This window comes from Salmo trutta, chromosome 7 (genome assembly GCF_901001165.1).
Source record: "Salmo trutta chromosome 7, fSalTru1.1, whole genome shotgun sequence".
NCBI classification, from domain to species: Eukaryota; Metazoa; Chordata; class Actinopteri; order Salmoniformes; family Salmonidae; genus Salmo; species Salmo trutta.
Window position 1 is genome coordinate 9,089,409 of NC_042963.1, and position 22,062 is coordinate 9,111,470.

At 44.0% G+C, this 22,062-nt stretch overlaps 1 protein-coding gene across 2 annotated transcripts in view; it reads right to left on the reverse strand.

The window, feature by feature from the left end:
* The window catches only part of LOC115196862 (zinc finger CCCH domain-containing protein 18), a 37,773-nt gene extending 16,137 nt beyond the window's left edge, over positions 1–21,636 (reverse strand). For both annotated transcript variants that reach the window (XM_029757826.1, XM_029757827.1), the window contains exons 1-9: positions 21,462–21,636; positions 11,870–12,780; positions 9,388–9,472; positions 8,740–8,891; positions 8,539–8,634; positions 8,119–8,276; positions 7,974–8,003; positions 7,567–7,684; positions 7,069–7,355 (exon numbers count right to left, since the gene is read on the reverse strand). In XM_029757826.1, the coding sequence (XP_029613686.1) occupies positions 7,069–7,355; positions 7,567–7,684; positions 7,974–8,003; positions 8,119–8,276; positions 8,539–8,634; positions 8,740–8,891; positions 9,388–9,472; positions 11,870–12,766 (1,823 nt within the window). In that variant the 5' untranslated portion in view covers positions 12,767–12,780; positions 21,462–21,636. The remainder of the gene's footprint in view (positions 1–7,068; positions 7,356–7,566; positions 7,685–7,973; positions 8,004–8,118; positions 8,277–8,538; positions 8,635–8,739; positions 8,892–9,387; positions 9,473–11,869; positions 12,781–21,461) is intronic.
* Positions 21,637–22,062: the final 426 nt, after the last annotated feature.

Genomic DNA, 22,062 nt, shown 5'->3' on the forward strand with positions numbered 1-22,062 from the left:
TGACGGAAACATGGATTACCACAGAAAACACTGCTACTCCTACTGCTCTCTCCTCGTCTGACCACGTGTTCTCGCATAACCCGAGAGCATCTGGTCAGCGGGGTGGTGGCACTGGAATCCTCATCTCTCCCAAGTGGACATTCTCTCTTTCTCCCCTGACCCATCTGTCTGTCTATCTCCTCCTTTGAAATGGAGGAAAAGTAGCCTCCCTGCGGACCTGGCATCTTTTCATGCCCTCCTCTCTACATTTTCTTCCTCTGTTTCTGCTGCTAAAGCCACTTTCTACCACTCTAAATTCCAAGCATCTGCCTCTAACCCTAGGAAGCTCTTTGCCACCTTCTCCTCCCTCCTGAATCCCCCCCCTCTGCGGATTACTTCGTCAACAATTTTGAAAAGAAGGTTGACGACATCCGATCCTCGTTTGTTAAGTCAAACGACACCGCTGGTCCTGCTCACATTGCCCTACCCTATGCTTTGACCTCTTTCTCCCCTCTCCCTCCAGATGAAATCTTACGACTTGTGACGGCCGGCCACCCAACAACCTGCCTGCTTGACCCTATCCCCTCCTCTCTTCTCCAGAACATTTCCGGAGACCTTCTCCCTTACCTCACCTCGCTCATCAACTCATCCTTGACCGCTGGCTACGTCAATTCCGTCTTTAAGAGAGCGAGAGTTGCACCCCTTCTCAAAAAACCTACACTCGATCCCTCTGATGTCAACAACTACAGACCAGTATCCCTTCTTTCTTTTCTCTCCAAAACTCTTGAGCGTGCCGTCCTTGGCCAGCTCTCTTGCTATCTCTCTCAGAATGACCTTCTTGATCCAAATCAGTCAGGTTTCAAGACTGGTCATTCAACTGAGACTGCTCTTCTGTGACACGGAGGCTCTCCTCACTGCTAAAGCTAACTCTCTCTCCTCTGCTCTCATCCTTCTAGACCTATCTGCTGCCTTTGATACTGTGAACCATCAGATCCTCCTCTCCACCCTCTCCGAGTTGGGCATCTCCGGCGCGGCTCACTCTTGGATTGCGTCCTACCTGACAGGTCGCTCCTACCAGGTGGCGTGGCGAGAATCTGTCTCCACACCACGTGCTCTCACCACTGGTGTCCCCCAGGGCTCAGTTCTAGGCCCTCTCCTATTCTCGCTATACACCAAGTTACTTGGCTCTGTCATATCCTCACATGGTCTCTCCTATCATTGCTACGCAGACGACGCACAATTAATCTTCTCCTTTCCCCCTGCTAATAACTAGGTGGCGAATCGCATCTCTGCATGTCTGGCAGACATATCAGTGTGGATGACGGATCACCCCCTCAAGCTGAACCTCGGCAAGACGGAGCTGCTTTTCCTCCCGGGGAAGGACTGCCCGTTCCATGATCTCGCCATCACGGTTGACAACTCCATTGTGTCCTCCTTCCAGAGTGCTAAGAACCTTGGCGTGACCCTGGACAACACCCTGTCGTTCTCCACTAACATCAAGGCGGTGACCCGATCCTGTAGGTTCATGCTCTACAACATTCGCAGAGTACGACCTTGCCTCACACCGGAAGCGGCGCAGGTCCTAATCCAGGCACTTGTCATCTCCCGTCTGGATTACTGCAACTCGCTGTTGGCTGGGCTCCCTGCCTGTGCCATTAAACCCCTACAACTCATCCAGAACGCCGCAGCCCGTCTGGTGTTCAACCTTCCCAAGTTCTCTCACGTCACCCCGCTCCTCCGCTCTCTCCACTGGCTTCCAGTTGAAGCTCGCATCTGCTACAAGACCATGGTGCTTGCCTACGGAGCCGTGAGGGGAACGGCACCTCCGTACCTTCAGGTTCTGATCAGTCCCTACACCCAAACGAGGGCACTGCGCTCATCCACCTCTGGCCTGCTGGCCCCCCTACCTCTGAGCAAGCACAGATCCCGCTCAGCCCAGTCAAATCTGTTCGCTGCTCTGGCACCCCTATGGTGGAACAAGCTCCCTCACGACACCAGGACAGCGGAGTCAATCACCACCTTCCGGAGACACCTGAAACCCCACCTCTTTAAGGAATACCTGGGATAGGATAAAGTAATCCTTCTAACCCACCCCCCACACCAATTTTTTTTAAACAAAAATAAAAAAATAAAAGATATAGATGTACTATTGTAAAGTGGTTGTTCCACTGGATATCATAAGGTGAATGCACCAATTTGTAAGTCGCTCTGGATAAGAGCGTCTGCTAAATGACGTAAATGTTTCTACAACTTGATTGGAGTTCACCTGTGGTAAATTCAATTAATTGGACATGATTTGGAAAGGCACAGAAGGACAACCATCTCTGCAGCACTCCACCAATCAGGCCTTTATGGTAGAGTGGCCAGACGGAAGCCATTCCTCAGTAAAAAGCACATGACGGTCTGCTTGGAGTTTGCCAAAAGAAACAAGATTCTCTGGTCTGATGAAACCAAGATCAAACTCTTTGGCCTGAATGCCAAGCATCACGTCTGGAGAAAACCTGGCACCATCCCTCCGGTAAAGCATAGTGGTGGCAGCATCATGCTGTGGGGATGTTTTTCAGCAGCAGGGACTGGGAGACTAGTCCGGATCAAGGGAAAGATGAACGGAGCAAAGTACAGAGAGATCCTTGGTGAAAACCTGCTCCAGAGCGCTCAGGACAGACTTAGGGGCGAAGGTTCAACTTCCAACAGGACAACAACCCTAAGCACACAGCCTAGACAATGCAGGAGTGGCTTCGGGACAAGTCTCTGAGTGGCCCAGACAGAGCCTGGACATGAACCCAATCTAACATTTTTTGGAGAGACCTGAAAATAGCTGTGCAGCGACGCTGCCCATCCAACCTTGAGAGGATCTGCAGAGAAGAATGGGAGAAACTCCCCAAATACAGGTGTGGCAAGCTTGTAGCGTCATACCCAAGAAGACTTGAGGCTGTAATCGCTGCCAAAGGTGCTTCAACAAAGTACTGAGTAAAGGGTCTGAATACTTATATAAATGTAAAATTTCATTTGCAAAATGTCTAAAAAACTGTTTTTGCTTTGTCATTATGGGATATTATGTGTAGATTGATGAGGAAAGTAAACTATTTAATCAATTTTAGAATAAGGATGTAATTTAACAAAATGTGGAAAAAGTTAGTGTTTGAATACTTTCCGAATGCACTGTATATTAGGATGAGTTGTGTTGAGAATACGGTATACATACACAGTGAGTAAACAACAATATATAAACAGAATATGAGGTGACCAGCATTTAATAACTATATATACACAAGGGACATTAGTCTCAACGTGCAGAGCTGAAAACCGGGAAGGTAGCTGGATAGTGATGGGCCTGGAGAAATGTAACCACTCTGAAATTCATGGACACCTAAAGGACTCTCAGACCATGAGAAACAAGATTATCTGGTCTGATGAAATCAAGATTGAACTCTTTGGCCTGAATAAAACCTGGCACCATCCCTACGGTGAAGCATGGTGGTGGCAGCATCATGCTGTGGGGATGTGTTTCAGCGGCAAGGACTGGGAGACTGGATCGAGGGAAAGATGAACAGAGCAAAGTACAGAGAGATCCTTGAAAGGTTACTGGACCTGTCGGGTCAGTAACTGGCCGATTTCGACTCATCCTTACCACATATGGGATGTGCAAATTCATGCTCTCTCCCCCATGTAGAAATTAGACTGCAACCACAGCACACATAACACGTACAACCAGGTACCTAGAGGCGGGACCAACAGCAGACTGGAATCCACAGATCTGTGCCTCGACACAATCCTGTCTCGGAGCTCTACGAACAATTCCTTCGACCTCGTGGCCTGGTTTTTGTTCTGACATGCACTGTCAACTGTGGGAACTTATATAGACAGGCGTGTTCCTTTCCAAATCATGTCCAATCAATTGAATTTACCACAGGTGGACTCCAATCAAGTTGTAGAAACATTAAGGATGATCAATGGAAACAGGATACACAATTCCTTCGACCTCATGGGTTTGTTTTTGTTCTGATATGCACTGTCAACTGTGGGAACTTATATAGACTTTGTCAAAGACTTTAGCCACCCTAGTCATAGACTGTTCTCTTTGCTAATGCACGGCAAGCGGTACCGGAACGTCTAGGTCCAAGAGGCTTCTAAACATCTTCTACCCCAAAGCCATAAGACTCCTGAACATCTAATCAAATGGCTACACAGACTACTTGCATTTCCCCCCTTCTTCTATGCTGCTGCTACTCTGTTATTATCTATGCATAGTCACTTTAATAACTCTACCTACATGTAGATATTACCTCAATTACCTCGACAAACCAGTGTACCAGCGCCGGTACCCCGTATATAGCCTCGCTATATAATTATTTGTTAGTTTTATTTCTTACTTTTTTTTAGGTATTTTCTTTAAACTGCATTATTGGTTAAGGGCTTGTAAGTAAGCATTTCACTGTAAGGTCTCCATCTGTTGAATTCGGCGCATGTGACAAATATAAATTGATTTGACTCAATTTCGAGTCTCATAGCAAAGGGGCTGAAAACTTGTGTAAATAAGGTATCTGTTTTTGTTGTTTTTTTGTATAAATTTGCAAACATTAAAAAAAATTATAATTCCGCTTTGTCATTACAGGGAATTGTGTGCAGTTTGCTGAGATGTTTTTTTTTATTTCATCCATTTTAGAATAAGGCTGCAACATAACAAAACGTGGAGAAAGTCAAGGGGTCTGAATACTTTCCGAATGTGTATGTGTACGTATATATATTTTGATTTGTTTACACATTTTTCGTTACTACATGATTCCATGTGTGTTATTTCAGAGTCTTGATGTCATCACTATTATTCTACAACCTAGAAAATAGTAAAAATAAAGAAAAACCCTTGAATGAGTACAGTCTGATATTTCAGACTGTACAGTTGAAGTGGGAAGTTTACATACACCTCAGCCAAATCCATTGAACTCAGTTTCACAATTCCTGACATTTAATCCTCATAAAAATTCCCTGTCTTATTAGGTCAGTTAGGATCACCACTTTATTTTAAGAATGTGAAATGTCAGAATAATAGCAGAGATAATTATTTATTTCAGCTTTTATTTCTTTCATCTCATTCTCAGTGGGTCAGTAGTTTACATACACCCAATCAGTATTTGGTAACATTGCTTAAAACTTGTTTAACTTCGGTCAAACGTTTTGGGTAGCCTTCCACAAGCTTCCCACAATAAGTTGGGTGAATTTTGGCACATTCCTCCTGACAGAGCTGGTGTAACTGAGTCAGGTTTGTAGGCCTCCTTGCTCACACACGCTTTTTCAGTTCTGCCTACACATTTTCTATGGGATTGAGGTCAGGGCTTTGTGATGGCCACTCCAATACCTTGACTTTGTTGTCCTTGAGCCATTTTGCCACAACTTTGGAAGTATGCTTGGGGTCATTGTCCATTTGGAAGACCCTTTTGAGACCAAGCTTTAACTTCCTGACTGATGTCTTGAGATGTTGCTTCAATATATCCACATAATTTTCCCCACTCATGATGCCATCTATTTTGTGAAGTGCACCAGTACCTCCTACAGCAAAGGACCCCCACAACATGATGCTGCCACCCCCGTGCTTCATGGTTGGAATGGTGTTCTTCGGCTTGCAAGCCTCCCCCTTTTCCTCCAAACATAACGATGGTCATTATGGCCAAACAGTTCTATTTTTGTTTCATCAGACCAGAGGACGTTTCTCCAAAAAGTACAATCTTTGTCACCATGTGCAGTTGCAAACTGCAATCTGGCTTTTTTTGGCGGTTTTGGAGCAGTGGCATCTTCCTTGCTGAGCGGCCTTTCAGGTTATGTCGATATAGGACTCGTTTTACTGTGGATATAGATACTTTTGTACCTGTTTCCTTCAGCATCTTTACAAGGTCCTTTGCTATTGTTCTGGGATTGATTTGCACTTTTCGCACCAAAGTACATTCATCTCTAGGAAACAGAACGCGTCTCCTTCCTGAGCGGTATGACGGCTGTGTGGTACCATGGTGTTTATACTTGCGTACTACTGTTTGTATAGATGAACGTGGTACCTTCAGGCGTTTGGAAATTCCTCCCAAGGATGAACCAGACTTGTGGAGGTCTACACATTTTTTTTTAGGTCTTGGCTGATTTCTTTTGATTTTCACATGATGTCAAGCAAAGAGGCACTGAGTTTGAAGGTAGGCCTTGAAATACATCCACAAGTACACTGTCAATTAGCCTATCAGAAGCTTCTAAAGCCATGACAATTTTCTGGAATTTTACAAGCTGTTAAAAGGCACAGTCAACTTAGGTTATGTAAACTTCTGATCCCCTGGAATTGTGATACAGTGAATTATAAGTGAAATAATCTGTCTGTAAACAATTGTTGGAAAAATTACTTCTGTCATGCACAAAGTAGATGTCCTAACCGACTTGCCAAAACTATAGTTTCTTAACAAGAAATGTGTGGAGTGGTTGAAAAACAAGTTTTAATGACTCCAACCTTTGTGTATGTAAACTTCCGACTTCAACTGTATGTATGTACGTACGTATATCATATATATGGGGCAATTCAGCAATTAGGATTTGTTATCTGTAATAGTTATGATAAATTAGGCATTGTTGCGATCTCTTGGTATATACATAAATACAGTACAAAAATGTAAAATGCCCATTCCTAGTTTCAACAAAGGATTGCGGCTTTAAACTATGTGTTGGGACCCAGCATGTGATAGGTGGGTCACGAGTTTTGAGAATACTTCTATAAATCACACATTTCCTTTTAATTTAAGTAATTGGAGGACTATTTGAGTCATGAGAGAATAGTCAATTTCTCATTTGGGTCTCAAGCCTAAATAGTTTAAGAACCCCTGGTCTAGTGCAGAGTTTCCCAAACTCGGTCGTTCCCCCCCCCCGGTGCAAGTATTTGGTTTTTGCCTTAGCACTACACAGCGGGATTAAATAATCCAAGCTTGATGATGAGTTGGTTATTTGAATCAGCTGAAGAAAAAAATAAAAATAAACATCCACGGGGGGGGGGGCTCCAGGACCGAGTTTGGGAAACCCTGGTCTAGAGAACATGATACCTGTAATAAAGGACATGCTACTCACTTGGGGGGCATGTTGGTATCGGTGGGGGACCTGGGGGGTCCTTTAGGCTGCTTGTCCTCCCCCTCCTTCTTCTCCCGAGGTTCACGTGGAGGCCGCTCCCTGATGGGTCTCTCCTTCTCATCACGCTTCATGCGATCCCTCTCCCACTCCTCCTTTCTGCGCATTCTCTCCTTCTCTCGCTCCCTCTCTCTTTCCCTTTCACGTTCTCTCTGCCGGCGTTCTCGCTCGCGGTGGTCCCGCTCACGGTCACGATGGCGCTCTCGCGGGTCCCGCTCACGTTCACGCTCCTAACGTTCATACAGGTGGGTTTGTAAACACACTGCCATAGACCTCCAGCAAGGCTCAACCTGCTTTACGCTTTAATAGCGCATTCAAGATTCTCTTTAACCAAAAGGCTTACAAGTAAAATGCAAATCCGACAAATTTAATATCGGTTGTGCATTTGTGTTTAAAGTTGTGTAGTCCTTGGGTGGTGGATGTCTCTCTGAGTGTACTTACACTGTAGTGGTAGGGCAGAGGGGTCTCTGTGTACTGCACTCTGAAGTTCTCATACTGTCCCCCTCTCCAGAAGGCCTCCATCTCATAGTCATAGTATGGATCAGCATAAGGGTCGTTACTGAAATGACATCACAAACGAGGACAAATCGAACAATAGAGATAAATAGCTGTGCAGCTATATACACCATCTATATAATTTAGGGTTCATTTTATTTGTATATTTGAACAAACCCATAATTAGACATGTATTGACAAATGAATCATAAGGCCTAGTGGTGTGGGGTGATCATTATAACTGACCAGCTGTTTTCTCACAGCAGAGCAGGAGCTGATAATCAAGCAGGGAAACGTAGAGATAAGAGATGCATGAAAAGAGGATGTTACTACCTCCCCTACATTGTACTTACGGATAGATTGGGTCTCTGAACTCCAAGTCACTACGGGGGAAGAAAAGGCCAAAAACGGTTTAAACAGAGAACATCGTCTAAAACAATTCTTAAAAACATCCACCAAGATTTTTTCTCTCTATCGAACCATAGCTCCTGAGCTTACCCTGGGTCTCTGATTTCTCTGGTGATGCGGTAGCTGCGTTCCCTAAAGAAATCATTCTCCTTGTCAAAGTCTCTCTCATCCTCTCCAATGGTCACGTTAAAGCGCTTCTCCTCAAAGTCTGGCTCCTGCTCTTTGCGTATGGTAGCTTTTTTCAACACCTAGAGGAATAGGACAATTTTTACACAAGGAAAGTCTGGGATTTCACCATAACCCGCTGACTGAACAAACCCAGAGGCTAAACACACATGCACACGTTTATTATTATAAAGACGCTTCACGAGCCAAATGTAGCAGGGGAACCCTCTCAGAAAACATGTCAATCAAAAAAAATCAACATACTCAAAATCGGCTGGTGCTGAAAAATAACCTGTACAGAAGAGGAGTACATATATGCTTGTAAGAGCTGAGAGGGTGTTGTACCTCTTTGGCATGTCTCAGACCCCTCTCCCAGGCACTCTCCACAGGAGGCTCCACTGGAGGAGGGGGTGGAGGGAGCTCCTCAACAGCAGGTCCACCCTGAGACAGGGAAACAGATGTAAACACAATACATTTACCCAATGCAGAAACACACACACACACACTCTTCAGGTCCAAATACAACGGGCCAGAGGTGGTGCATACCCAGGGGTTGCTTCCAGGAATGAGAGGGTGGGGTGCTCCAGGTGGTGCCCCATTGGGAGAGAAGGGGTCTGGCTTAGAGATGAGAGAGTAGTTGCCCTTGTCGTTGACCCCTGGATGGATGAACCTACAATTCATACTCCATGTGCAGTTACCTGGAAAAGAAAAACAGAGCTGTATCATTTTGAAAACAGATACATGGGAATTGGAAAAAGCATATTTTCATTGAATTCCAATACTTTGAAGTAAATTGTGTTTGGGTGTAAATTGACATCCATCATCGCTGTATGTGGCTTAGCTCCTAATAATATTCCATTACCACATTATCTTCATTTCAGTTATGAAGTACAATGCTTCCCCCTGCTGTCTGAAACAAGTGTCTTCAATATCACTGCTTCAAAAGGACCATTACAATGAAGAAGAGAAACGCCACACAGGCCACAGAAGCAGAACATCAGTGAAGCAACAAAACGCAAGGCCTGTGTTGCTGATCAAGTGGCTCACGATTTTACCTTCGGTTTTACCTTCATGATACGTCTCTGGTGTAGAATGGAATGCTCAAGTTGCACACGCAATGTTTGCACAGTGTAGTTTCGTCATAAGACGGGTGTTGTACACGCGAGTGGTGCACAGGAGAGTACGTTGAGGTACCTTTCATGAAGAAGCGGCAGACGGGCCTGGGTCTGACCTTCCTGTCCATGGGGTCCTTCACCTCTCCCTCCTCCAGGTCATCATCCTGCACAAATGGAACAGCTAAATATCAACCCGCTTAACCATGTGCATCCGTGAAGTAACCGAATGACACCGCTGGAACCCTAGGTCAGCGGGACAGGGTGCAATTTGTATTGCAGGGCAGGTTATTTGTATTGTCACATGGTTCTGACTCGGGCTGTGGCGGTCATGAAATTTTGTCAGATGGTAACCGTCATGCAAAATGACTGCTGGTCTCACTGTAATTGACCTTTAATTAACATAAACACGTTTAGCATCTTCATGCCTTCACACATACAAGTCGCTGACGGCGCCTCTGGAATGTCTACCCTTTAAAAAGTCTAGAATTTCTTGCAACTTTAGCTGTGAATAATACAAACCTTAGAATGTCTTATAAATCAAAACATATAAGGGCTGCATGATGCGAGTATATTGATGATTTGAGAAAGTCAAAAAAAGCTTGTGCTCTGTTCCTTGCCTCTGGCTGCCATCGCTGTTCTCTCATCATGTGGTCATATTTGCACCCATCAGACTATTCTCAATATAATCTTGTCTTTACTAATATGTGGAATTAGTTTCGATTTAAAATGGGCCATTATCAAATGTGCAGAACTGGGGCAAGGGAAAAAAAGACGTTATCCGTATGCACTCGAATAGCGAATGGAGGCTGCGTTTTACGGTAGTTCCTTGTTTCATCGTGCCGGGTAGGCTACTCTGGTTTTACAGTGGAGCAATGCGCTTAATACTAGCAGCTGAGAAATAAATCTAGTTGCAGTAGAAAGCTGGAATCCTCTTTTAAGTGGCAATTATCAAAACTCTGCGTTCCACACAGGATTGCATCAGTGGAGGCTGCTGAGGGGAGGACGGCTGATTATAATGGCTGGAACGGAGCAAATGGAATGGCATCAAACACCTGTAAACCATGCGTTTGATGTTTTTGATACCATTCGACTGATTCAGCTCCAGTCATTACCACGAGCCCGTTCTCCCCAATTAAGGTGCCACCAGCCTCCTGTGGATTGTATATAGAAATGGTTGGGCTGTTTGAGGAGCTGGTGATATTCTACCCAAACTATGTCAAGGGGTCTCCAAACCTCTTCCTGCAGCTACACAGTGCTTCATTTGGGAAAGCAACCAAGTGAAATCTGTTCAGGAACGCCGATAGTAACATGTTTACACAATGAAACATATTTCTCTCTATGCGCTCACAAAAAGGAACGAAGGTGAGAGAGAGAGGAGATGGAAACACGTGGTGGAGAGGCTATTCAAAATCAAATACTAATTCACTGTAATTGTAGGCTAACCAGCCTACTCTGTAGCCTCCCTGCACAATCAATGAACCAACAGCAGTGCCTAGGCCTATACATTCTTTCCCAGACTCATGGATAGTAATGTTGGAGCGTAGCATAAGGTAAACAGTCCATCCAGTATGTATAATAATACAGTCCACACTCAAAGGCAATTACTAGAATTTGTTTAGTTTTGGATTATAGGCTAGACCAATTATGTACCAAAGAATATGTGGTAGGCTATTAGGCTATGTATTGTATAATGGCACAATCATTATATTAATTCAGACTTTTTTCCCCAGGCTTGATCATATATAGGCGTATGCATAAGCTCTAATATGCCTATAGGTGTTCTACATGCCACGTCAATTGCTTTGAATGAATCATCACCTTAGAAAGTGCTGTCCATTTCCTTGTGTTTGGCTTTAAAACAAGATCCACAACGAACATGTTTTTCACTCAGTTTCAACCTGTTTTTGAACTTCTTTCTTCATATTGATCGATCACAGTGAGTGGGGTCAAACAATGCATCTTAACAGTGAGTTTTAAAAGCACAATACTGTTTTGATGATGAGTGTTTGATGTGATTTTCCATTGTACTTGCGTTGATGTCAGAGTGGTTAGAGCAGGGTTCCTCAAATTCGGTCCTTGGGACCCCAAGGGGTGCACGTTTTGGTTTTTGCCCAAACACTACCCAGCTGATTCAAATAATGAACTAATCCTCAAGCTTTGATCATTTGAATCAGCTATGTAGTGTTTGGGCAAAAAACAAAATTCCCAGCGTTAGGAAACGCTGGATTTGAGGGACAATAGTGCACTGCGTATCAGGTGCCTGACGGTCGTGAGCGAGTTTTGTAGTCCCAACGCATCAGTGCCATTCATGTACAGAGTGCATAGGAGATTACCGTGACGTGGAATTTGACTGTGGTCAATACACATGCCTGTTGGTGTGACGGTAATATGGTCACTGCAACAGCCCCAGTTCTGACTTTGCAGTCCTGTACTTGATCTGTTCTCCTGTTTTGCTTCCCTCCCTTATCTCAGTGTGAGTGGCCCTGCATACTCAAAGAAATCAGTCTCTTGATTAAAAGTATAATGCAGATTGAAGAGAGCATATAAATCACATTACTTACATCTATTTCTCCCTCATCAATCTCTCCATCATCCTCGTCCTTTTTGTCACGAAAGGAATCTCTCCTTCCTCTGTCCTGAGCCCTGGACTCTTCAGGCTTCTTAGGTGGACCGTCTTTCGGGGATGGAGGAAGGATTGGTATCTTCTCTTTCTTTTTGACGCTCTTGTCCTCTTTCTCATCCCCTTCTCTGGGTCCTTTCTCCACCTCGTCATCTTCTTCAGGCGCTAGAACATTGGGCTCCTCAGGAACCTCCTCGTCATAGTCCAGCTCATGCTCATCAAGCTCTCTGGACACAGACGACAACTCCTCCTTCATCTGATTCACCACCACCCTCCTCCTCCTCAGTCTCTCTTCCTCCTCTTCATCATCTATTTCTGCTGTCTCCACTGCCAGCTTCACAGATGGTTCCCCACTCTCATCTTCCTTCTCATGTCTGGACATCTCCTCAGTTAAGGGGGATGACCTCTCCTGCTCTGGCTCAGAATCAGGGGACTTAGGAGTTTGGCTGATTCGGTCCTCCTCCTCATCTGACTGGCTATCCTGTCGCTCCTGTCCCATCATTACCATACCCACTGACTCCTCCTGCTCTAGAATAGTATGCCTATCCCTTCCACCTTCCCCATCAGCCTCCTCATCCTCTGGGTCAGAGATACGCTCCTGAACTATCCCCCCATCTTCGTCATCATCCAGCTCAGAGTCCCCACCTTCACCACCCTCTTCATCTAAACCACCGTTGTCTTCATCATTCAGCAGCTCACTGTCAGAGAGCAACCTGTCCTCCTCCTCCTCGGGGGATGCCAGGAACTCGCTGTCAGAAATGCCCTTCTCTTCCTCTGGGGATTGGGGTGATAGGTTGGGGCTTTCAGGAGACTGGGAGGGGCTCTCAGGGGTGTCCATTGGAGAATGATCCACTAAAACAGAAGAAAGTATTTACTTATAGAATTGTCTGTTATTAAAATAGATACATTTGGTTTAATACACAAAGACAATGTCTCCAGGCAATATATAGATAACTGCCAAAATAAAGTGAAAGCATGAACCACCACATTTAACCACAGCAAGGTGACTGGGAAAATGGTTGAGTACAAACAGTCATGCCCTTCGTAAGGCAATCAAACAGGCAAAAAGTCAGTACAGAGAAAAAGTGGAGTCGCAATTCAACGGCTCAGATACGAGACATTTGTGACAAGGACTCCAGACAATCACAGATTATAAAGGGAAACCAGCCACGTCGCGGACACCAACATCTTTCTCCCGGACAACCTAAACACCTTCTTTGCCTGCTTCAAGGAAAATACAGTGACGCCGACACAGGCCACCAACGCTCCCGTGGACTGTGAGCTCTCGTTCTCCGTGGCCGACATTAGTAAGACATTTAAGCGTGTTAACCCTCGCAAGGCTGCCGGCTCAGACGGCATCTCTAGCCGCGTCAGAGCATGCGCAGACCAGCTGGCTGGAGTACTTACGGACATATTCAATCCCTATCCCAGTCTGTTGTCCGCACTTGCTTTAAGATGTCCACCATTGTTCCTGTACCCAAGAAAGCGAAGGTAACTGAAGTAAACGACTATCGTCCCTTAGCACTCACTTCTGTCATCATGAAGTGCTTTGAGAGGCTAGTTAAGGATCATATCACCTCCACCTTACAACACCCTAGACACACTGGAATTTGCATACCGCCCCAACAGATCCACAGATGACGCAATCATCATCACACTGCACCCAGCCCTATCCCATTTGGACAAGCGGAATACCTATGTAAGAATGCTGTTCATAGACTACAGCTCAGCCTTCAACACCATAGTACCCCTAACAAACTCATCATCAAGCTTTAGGCCCTGGGTCTCAACCCCGCCCTGTGCAACTGGGCCCTGTACTTCGACAGGCCGCCCCCAAGTGGTGAAGGTAAGCAACAACATCTCCACTTCGCTGATTTTCACCACAGGGGCCCCACAAGGGTGTGTGCTCAGCTCCCTCCTGTACTCCCTGTTCACCCATGACTGTGTGGCCATGCACGCCTCCAACTCAATCATCAAGTTTGCAGACAATAATAGTGGTATGCCTGATTACCAACGACGACGAGACAGCCTACAGGGAGATGGTGAGGGCCCTGGCGGAGTGGTGCCAGGAAAATAACCTCTCCCTCAACGTCAACAAAACATAGGAGCTGATTATGGATTTTAGGAGACAGAAGAGGAGCATGCCCCCAACCACATCGATGAGCCGAAGTGGATGAATTGAAAAGCTTAAAGTTCCTCGGCGTACACGTCACTTACAATCTGAAATGGTCCACCCACACAGACAAAGGGGGTAAAGAAGGCACAACAGCGCCTCTTCAACTTCAGGAGGCTGAAAAAATTCAGCATTGCCCCTAAAACCATCAAACTTTTACAGATGCGCCATTGAGAGCATCCTGTCGGGCTTTATCACCTGGTCTGCCCAACGCATCACCGGGGGAACATTGCTCTACCGGACATCTACAGCACCCAGTGTCACAGGAAGTCCAAGAAGATTATCAAGGACTTAAGCCTTAGCCTGTTTACCACGGTACCATGCAGAAGGCCAGTACAGGTTCATCAAAGCTGGGACCGAGAGGCTGAAAAACAACTTCTATCTCAAGGCCATCGGACTGTTAAATAGTCACCACTAGCCGGCCTCCACTCAGTACCCTGCCCTGAACTTTAGTCACTGTCACTAGTCAGCTAGCACCCAGTTACTCTAACATGCACCTTAGAGGCTGCTGCCCTATGTACATATTAATGGAATACAGGTCACTTTAATAATGTTTACATACTGTTTTACCCACTTCATAAGAATGTACTGTATTCTAGTCAAGGCCTATCCTATACAGTGCATTCGGAGAGTATTCAGACCCCTCGACTTTTTCCATTTTGTTACGTTATGGCCTTATTCTAAAATGGATTAAATATTTCCCCCCCCCTTATCAATCTACACACAATACCCCATAATGACAAAGCAAAAATGTTTTTTTTGTTGTTGACATTTTGCAAAATTATTACAAATAAACTGAAATATCACATTTACATAAGCATTCAGACTCTTCTATTCCATTCTTCCATTCTAAAATAAATTAAATAGTTTACTTTCCTCATCAATCTACATATAATAACCCATAATGACAAAGTAAAAACTGGTTATTAGAAATTTTTGCAAATGAAATTTTACATTTACATAGGTATTCAGGGGTGTCTTTGTTGAAGCACCTTTGGCAGTGATTACAGCATTGAGTCTTCTTGGGTATGACACTACAAGCTTGGCACACCTGTATTTGGGGAGTTTCTCCCATTCTTCTCTGCAGATCCTCTCAAGCTCTGTCAGGTTGGATGAGGAGAGTTGCTGCACAGCTATTTTCAGGTCTCTTCAAAAACGTTAGATCGGGTTCAGGTCCAGCCTCTGTCTGGGCCACTCAGAGATTTGCCCCGAAGTCACTCCTGCATTGTCTAGGCTGTGTGCTTCGGGTCGTTGTCCTGTTGGAAGGTGAACCTTCGCCCCCAGTCCGAGCGCTCTGGAGCTTTAATTCACTCAATTCATATTTCCCTCGATCCTGACTAGTCCCTGCTGCTGAAAAAGATCCTCAAAGCATGATGCTGCCACCACCATGCTTCACCGTAGGGATGGTGACCGGTGTCCTCCAGATGTGATGCTTGGCATTCAGGCTAAAGAGTTGAATCTTGGTTTTATAAGACCAGAGGATCTGAGAGTCCTTTAGGTGCCTTTTGGAAAACTCTAAGCGGGCTGTCATGTAACGTTTACTGAGGAGTGGCATCTGTCTGGCCACTCTACCATAAAGGCCTGATTGATGGAGTGCTGCAGAGATGGTTGTCCTTCTGGAAGGTTCTCCCATCTCCACAGAGGAACTCTAGAGCTCTGTCAGAGTGACCATCGGCTTTTTGGTCACCTCCCTGACCAAGGCCCTTATCCCCTGATTACTCGATTTTGGATGGTCGGCTAGCTCTAGGAAGAGTCTTGGTGGTTCCAAACTTCTTCCATTTAAGAATGATGGAGTCCACTGTGTTCTTGGGGACCTTCAATGCTGCAGACATTTTTTGGTACCCTTCCCCAGATCTGTGTCTCAATACAATCATGTCTCGGAGCTCTACAGACAATTCATTTGACCTCATAGCTTGGTTTTTGCTCTGACATGCACTATCAACTGTGGGTCCAATGAATTGAAATACCCTGATGAAAACAGCTTGTCTGTCGAAACATTGGATATTAGGTTATTTAATTATAGCATCTGAGCTCCTAGGGTGTGCAGCTCTCCTTTTCTTTTTCAATCAATTGAATTCGCCACAGTTGGCCGCCAATCAAGTTGTAGAAACATCTCAAGGATGATCAATGGACACAGGATGCACCTGAGCTCAATTTCAAGTCTTATAGCAAAGTATCTGAATACTTATGTACATAAATTAGCAAACATTTCTAATAACCTGTTTTCGCTTCGTCATTGTAGGGTATTGTGTGTAGATTGATGAGGATTTGTATTTATGTCATCCTTTTTGGAATAAGGCTGTAATGTATCAAAATGTAGAAAAAGGGAAGGGGTCTGAATACATTCCGAATGCACTGTATAACTACTGCTGTACATATACCACTCTTCTACTACATATTATATTAATATACTGTCCATAATGTCCATACTTCCCACCACACACACAGTTGAAGTCGGAAGTTTACATACACTTAGGTTGGAGTCATTAAAACTCGTTTTTCAACCACTCCACACATTTCTTGTAAACAAACCAAAGTTTTGGCAAGTCTGTTAGGATATCTACTTTGTGTATGACACGTAATTTTCCCAACAATTGTTTACAGGCAGATTATTGCACTTATAATTCACTGTATCACAACTCCAGTGGGTCAGAAGTTTACATACACTAAGTTGACTGTGCCTTTAAACAGCTTGGAAAATTCCAGAAAAGGATGTCATGGCTTTAGAAGCTTCTGATAGGCTAATTGACATCATTTGAGTCAATTGGAGGTGTACCTGTGGATGCATTTCAAGGCCTACCTTCAAACTCAGTGCCACTTTGCTTGACATCATGGGATAATCAAAAGAAATCAGCCAAGACCTCAGAAAAAGTTTGTAGACCTCCACCAGTCTGGTTCACCCTTGGGAGCAATTTCCAAACGCCTGAAGGTACCATGTTCATCTGTACAAACAATAGTACGCAAGTATAAACACCATGGACCCACGCAGCCGTCATACCGCTCAGGAAGGAGACGCGTTCTGTCTCCTAGAGATTAACGTACTTTGGTGCGAAAAATGAAAATCAATCCCAGAACAACAGCAAAGGACCTTGTGAAGACGCTGGAGGAAACAGGTACAAAAGTATATATATCCATAGTAAAACGAGTCCTATATCGACATAACTTGAAAGGCCACTCAGCAAGGAAGAAGCCACTGCTCCAAAACCACCATAAAAAAGCCAGACTACAGTTTGCAACTGCACGGGGACAAAGATCGTACTTTTTGGAGAAATGTCCTCTGGTCTGATGAAACAAAAATAGAACTGTTTGGCCATAATGACCATCGTTGTGTTTGGAGGAAAAAGGGGGAGGCTTGCAAGCCGAAGAACACCATCCCAACCGTGAAGCACGGGGGTGGCAGCATCATGTTGTGGGGGTACTTTGCTGCAGGAGGGACTGGTGCACTTCACAAAATAGATGGCGTCATGAGGGAGGAAAATTATGTGGATATATTGAAGCAACATCTCAAGACATCAGTCAGGAAGTTAAAGCTTGGTCGCAAATGGGTCTTACAAATGGACAATGACCCCAAGCATACTTCCAATGTTGTGGCAAATTGGCTCAAGGACAACAAAGTCAATGTATTGGAGTGACCATCTCAAAGCCCTGACCTCCATCCCATAGAAGATTTGTGGGCAGAACTGAAAAAGCATGTGCGAGCAAGGAGGACTACAAACCTGACTCAGTTACACCAGCTCTGTCAGGAGGAATGTGCCAAAATTCACCCAACTTATTGTGGGAAGCTTGTGGAAGGCTACCCAAAACGTTTGACCCAAGTTAAACAATTTAAAGGCAATGCTACCAAGTACTAATTGAGTGTAAGTAAACTTCTGACCCACTGGGAATGTGATGAAAGAAATAAAAGCTGAAATAAATCATTCTCTCTACTATTATTCTGACGTTTGACATTCTTACAATAAAGTGGCGATCCTAAGTGACCTAAGACCGGGAATTTTTACTAGGATTAAATGTCAGGAATTGTGAAAAACAGTTTAAATGTATTCGGCTAAGGTGTGTGTAAACTTTCGACTTCAACTGTACATATACATAGTCCTGACTCCGACATTGCGCGTCCTAATACTTCTAAATTCCATTATTTTACATTAGTGTGTATCGTTAGATATTACTGCACTGTTGGAGCTAGGATCACAAACATTTTGATACACCTGCAATAACATCTGATAAATATACTGAGAAAAAATATATAAATGCAACATGTAAAGTGTTGGTCCCATGTTTCATAAGCTGAAATAAAAGATCCCAGAAATGTTCCATATTTCACTCCAATTTTGTGCACAAATTTGTTTACTCACAGTTAGTGAGCATTTCTCCTTGGCCAAGAGAATTTTTTGCCCTATCAATAAGCATATCAATAAGCTGATTAAACAGCATGATCATTACACAGGTGCACCTTGTGCTGGGGACAATAAAAGGACGCTATAAAATGTGCAGTTGTCGTCACACAACACAATGCCAAAGATGTCTCAAGTTGAGGGAGAGTGCAACTGGCATGTTGACTGCAAGAAAGACCCACCAGAGCTTTTGCCAGAGAATAGAATGTTAATTTCTCAACCTTAAGCCACCCCCAACATAATTTTAGAGAATTTGGCAGTACGTCCAACCGGCCTCACAATCGCAGACCACGTGTAACCACGCCTGCCCAGGACCTCCACATCCAGCTTCTTCACCTGCGGGATCAACTGAGATCAACCACCCGGACAGCTGATGAAACTGGGCGCAGCCATAGGTGGGCATAGGCCCACTCACTTGGGAGCTAGGCCCATATGTCTGTCAGTAATTCTGATTGACAGGGCCTAGCTCCCAAGTTGGTGTGTCTATGTCCTCCCATGACTGCACCCCTGCCCAGTTATGTGAAATCCATGGATTAGGGCCTAATGAATTTAGTTCAAATCAAATGTATTTATATAGCCCTTCTTACATCAGCTGATATCTCAAAGTGCTGTACAGAAACCCTAAAACCCCAAACAGCAAGCAATGCAGGTGTAGAAGCACATCGGCTAGGAAAAACTCCAGAGAAAGGCCAAAACCTAGGAAGAAACCTAGAGAGGAACCAGGCTATGAGGGGTGGCCAGTCCTCTTCTGGCTGTGCCGGGTGGAGATTATAACAGAACATGGACTGATTTCCTTATATGAACTCAGTAAAATCATTCATTGTTTCATGTTGGGTTTATATTTTTGTTCAGTATACAGTACCAGTCAAAAGTTTGGACACACCTACTCATTCAAGTGTTTTTATTTTTACTATTTTCTACATTGTAGAATAATAGTGAAGACATCAAAACTATGAAATAACACATATGGAATCATGTAGTAACCAAAATATATTTTATATTTGACATACATCAAAGCAGCCACCCTTTGCCTTGATGACAGCTTTGCACACTCCTGGCATTCTCTCAACAAGCCTCATGAGGTAGTCACCTGGAATGCATTTCAATGAACAGGTATGCCTTGTTAAAAGTTAATTTGTGGTATTTCTTTCCTTCTTAATGCATCTGAGCCAATCAGTTGGGGTGCTATACAGAAGAGAGCCCTATTTGGTAAAAGACCAAGTCCATATTATGGCAACAACAGTTCAAATTAACCAAGAGAAACAACAGTCCATACTTTTTAAGACATGAAGGTCAGACAATATAAAAAATTAAGAACTTAAAGTTTCTTCAAGTGCAGTCGCAAAAACCATCAAGAAATATGATGGAACTGGCTCATGAGGTCCGCCACAGGAAAGAAAGACCCAGAGTTACCTCTGCTGCAGAGGGTAAGTTCATTAGAGTTACCAGCCTCAAGAATTGCAGCCCAAGAAATTGATTCACAAAGTTCAAGTAACAGACACTTTTCAACATCCACTGTTCACAGGAGACTGCGTGAATCAGGCCTTCATGGTCAAATTATAGCAAAGCAACCACTACTAAAGGACACCAATATTAAGAAGACTTGCTTGGGCCAAGAAACACGAGCAACAGGCATTAGACCAGTGGAAACCTATCCTTTGGTCTGATGAGTCCAAAGTTCAGATTTTTGGTTCCCAGCGTGAAGCATGGAAGTGGAGTGATGGTGCTTTGCTGGTGACACTGTCAGTGATTTATTTGGAATTCAAGGCACACTAAACCAGCAGGGCTACCACAGCATTCTGCAGTGATACACCATCCCACCTGGTTTGCGCTTAGTGGGACTATCATTTGTTTTTACACCACCAGGCAGCGTAAGGTTTATTTGACCAAGGAGGGTGATGCATCTGATGACCTGGTCTCCACAATCACCTGACCGCAACCCAATTGAGATGGTTTGGGATGAGTTGGACAGCAGAGCGAAGGAAAAGTAGCCAACAAGTGCTCAGCATGTGGGAACTCATTCAAGACAGTTGGAAAAGCATTCCAGGTAAAGATGGTGGAGAGAATGCCAAGATAGAGGGTGGCTACTTTGAAGAATCTAAAATATGTTTTGATTTCTTTTTTTGGTTACTACATGATTCCATGTGTTATTTCATAGTTTGTCCACTATTGTTCTACAACGTAGTAAAAATAAAACCCTTTAAATTAGTAGGTGTCAACTTGACTGGTACTGTATGTGACCAAGAAAATGTGATTTCATTTAAATTATCAATATAGGGAGTCTATCCATTTCTCGATGGAAGTCGTCAAAGCGCGAATTTGAGCTAGTTATCTGATTGCATATGGCTACAAAGTTCGTAATAAGATACATGCATGTAGGGAGTGCATCTGCCATATCTCGAGAATAGCGCAGGTCAATAAGTCTGTCAGAAATAATTACATATTGATATTAAATCAAATAACATTTTATTGGTAAGTTACCTAGCGAACGTTCGCTAGCTAGCGAACGTTAACTAGTTATGTTTCAACTAGAGCAGGTGATCATAGCTGCCTTCAACACAATTCTCATAATAAAACTGGGGGACTCGGTGTTTATAGTATAACAATGTCGTAGCTAGATAGATAGATACGCAAATTTAGAGGCAACTTCAGCGCAGTAGGACGAAAAGATGTATCGTTAGCTTACAACAACAATGCTAACGTTAGCTAGTTACCGGGTGAAGCAGGCCCGAAAACTGCGAGGGCTATACCAGACAAGAGGCTAACGTCTGATTTGTATTTAGAAGATGCCACAATGAGTTAAACAAAGGTTTAACCAACCCATACAACTGAAAAGCAACTTTATACACGCAAAATACCACTTTCTGGTCTGCTATCGAAGCATGCTTGTCTGTTCAATTAACAATGCAACCCTCCCCCTACAAACACCAGTAACGTTAGCTAGATAAACTTGAAATATTTTCAGTCACCTTTCCAACCTGAACCTCGTTGAAGACAGGCGGCGTTAAGAACAACCCCGTCTCTCTTCCTCTTTGTCTGAGGCTCTACAATAAATAATGGTATGGTTATTTATCTGCTATGCTGGAGGAAATAAAAAAAACCTACACGATACAGTGAGAGCGGCCATTGCAGTGACGTCATCAAAATACGACACTGTCAGCTTAAGCCATAAACGGGCAACGTTATTGTGCTTTGGCGCCACCGTGTGCTCAATATTAAACTTGACTTCAATAACGTCTAAACAAAAAACTCCGCAATGATTTTTTTTATTTTTTGTGATAGACTGCATCCAATTTGCTAAGTAGAGTGTTGGAGGCTATTTTGTAAATGACATCGCCTGTCATCAAGGGAGTACCCCAAGGCTCCATCCTAGGCCCCACGCTCTTCTCAATTTACATCACAACATAGCTCAGGCAGTAGGAAGCTCTCTTATCCATTTATATGCAGATGATACAGCTGGCCCCTCCCCGGATAATGTGCTAAATGCTCTACAACAAAGCTTTCTTAGTGTCCAACAAGCTTTCTCTACCCTTAACCTTGTTCTGAATACCTTAAAAAACAAAGGTCATG